A 2,506-nucleotide genomic window follows, 5' to 3' on the forward strand; every position below is an offset into this window, starting at 1 on the left:
CTTACATTGCCCTTCCAAAGATCATCAGGAAGGCGTTGCGTAACAGTATATATGACTCACTGATCTCTTACAAAGTTTTTTCTATTATGGCATTTGAGGCATGTTCAAGAGAATTCTAAATGAAGAACCTAGTTCATCAATATGAGTTCATATGAAAGCTCAGGTATGGTTTCAATACTTTGCACAATTAGAAAGATTAACAATTCAATCATGATCAGAAGTCCTATACTTGCCAAATTCCTAGAAAATTCTATCTGTTGAAGTATTGAACCGTTTCATCCATTTAGAACTCTAAAACCGTGATTTTTGCCTAATATCTAGGGAAGCCAAATAATCATTAAAAGTCTGGAATTACAGTTTGATTAGACTTCTATTTGACCCCTGAAAATATATCGTTACTGAATTAATGTCTAATTCTCTTTAAATACACACCACATCTCTAATCTTCTTCATTATTCTAAAACCGTCAAAAATTCTCTTCGTCAACTATAATTGCTCTTTTCTCCAAAATTCCCAAATTAACTCAAGAAACGAACAAAAATGTCTAAACCACAAGATCATCTTGGTTCTCCTCCACCACCATCACCTTCAAATTCATCCTCATCTACTCCTCCTAGTGAATCCCCAAAACCTAGGTTTCGAAGGCAGAAAATGTTGGTTCAAAAAACTGTAGCATCTGGGGCTCTGAGAAAGGTTTTAAATGAAAAGTTGAAAGAAAGCCCAGCTCCAAATTCTGATTCCAGTTCTGAGTCTGAATCCTTTCAATCTGCGACTGCGGGGGAAGAACATGGGTCTTCTGACTTTGAAAAGGCTCAAGAATTCCCTAATGAGGTAAGTTCATCTGTTTTTAAAAACTTTGAAACAAGGTTTGTTCTAGTTGGACACATTAGGGATGTTAAGTTGGCTGAGACGAGTAGGAGTGGAGGTAAAAAGAAGTCTAAAAAAGAAAAAAAGAGAGAGGGTGCATGTGGTGAAGAGAGGGGAAATGGGAAGGGAGCAGTTCTTGTTATATCTGGGGTTGCACAAGAGAGGTTAGAAGAGAGTGGCATGAAGTCAGGGGGAAGTGGGTTTGGGGAGGCTGCTGAGGGGTTGGTTCATCTGAGCAAAAGGAGAGATGAACTCATTTCATCTACTGAAGAGACCCTAGCTGATCTACTGAGAAAGATTGGGACAAGTTATGACCCAAAGAAACGCAAAGCTACTACACCAAAAGCCCCAAATGTTCCAAAGCCATCCAAGAAAAGAAAAACTTCATCCCCAAAACCTACTGCCTCTTCAATGCCTAAGGGACGAGCCACAAGAAGCAGGGTAAAACAAAGTGAAGCTGACTTACAAAAGGCTCTAGAAGAAAGCAAGAAAAAGAAAATGGAGAAGGGAAAGGGAAAGGTTGCAGAATCCTCTGAGGTTGTAGAGGAAGAGGAGATGGAACTGGTCCATCAAGAAAGGGGTACAACAATGGAGGTTCCTACACCAAAACCTAAAAGGTCCAAGACTTCTTCCAAGAAGTCTTCTTCTGTACATGTGTATGTTGAACCCTCACTAGCCAAAAGGACAAGATTTGCAGTGAAAGCTAAACAAGCAAAAGTTTCAGATGATGAAGATGGAGTGGAGAAGAAGAAGAAGAAAAAGAAGAAGAGGAATCTGAGAAGGAACGGGACAAGTTTGTCATCTTTGGCAGGAGAAATTTTTTGAAAGGTAGATTATGGAAGGACCTGGTGGAACCAGGGATGATGAGGTTGGTTGACTCTTTAACTGCTCAAGGTTGGAAGGACATGGTCCTTCAGATGGATGGGAGACTAGCCAGAAAGGAACTAATTGAGTTCATGGCAAATGCTGATGTTAAGGATGGGGTTGTCAGTAGCTTGGTGAAGGAAGTCCCAGTGCAATTTGATGCTGCGAAACTGGGAGAAATTCTGGATATACCCTCTGAAGGATTTGATGACTATACTAGGCAAAGGTGGCCATGCCTGGACTCCCTACCTACTGCTCTTGATATCACCAATGGTTCTGTGATTCAGAGGATGTGAATGAAGCCAGGGCTGTGCAGAAAAGTGAGATGAGGGTTGAGCACAAGGTTGTGTTTGAGTTTATCAACAAGTGCCTACTGCTCAGAAAAGATAGAAGGCATACTGCAAATTACATGGACCTAGTTCTTATGGAGTGCCTTGAGAGAAGAAAGCATATCAACTGGCATGTTCTCATTGTAAAATTGCTAGACAAGGTCATCAATGGCTCTAAGGCTCATGCTACTCCATATGGCTTCATACTGACCACTATTCTGGACAAGCTGAACGTGCCTTTAAAGAAATGGGAAATGGCATCAAGCAAGGAACACTTTGTCATTAAGACTCTTCTGGCTTGTGACTATCCAGTCAATGCCATCCCAGTTGAACCTGGTTCATCTCTGAATACACCCATCAACAGCAAGGTTAGGACTTTGGTTTAGGAATGTGGAACTAAGGATGCTGAAATTGCTAGGCTCAAGGCTCGTGTGACTGAATTGGAA

The 2,506-nt window shown here is 41.1% G+C and overlaps 1 protein-coding gene across 1 annotated transcript; it reads left to right on the forward strand.

The window, feature by feature from the left end:
• The first annotated feature begins 540 nt into the window (after positions 1-540).
• LOC138876082 (uncharacterized) lies at positions 541-1,692 on the forward strand. Its single transcript, XM_070154974.1, has one exon. The coding sequence runs from the start codon at positions 541-543 to the stop codon at positions 1,690-1,692; it is 1,152 nt and encodes a 383-aa protein (XP_070011075.1).
• Positions 1,693-2,506: the final 814 nt, after the last annotated feature.

The sequence above is a fragment of the Nicotiana sylvestris genome, chromosome 8, assembly GCF_000393655.2.
Source record: "Nicotiana sylvestris chromosome 8, ASM39365v2, whole genome shotgun sequence".
Classification (NCBI taxonomy): Eukaryota; Viridiplantae; Streptophyta; class Magnoliopsida; order Solanales; family Solanaceae; genus Nicotiana; species Nicotiana sylvestris.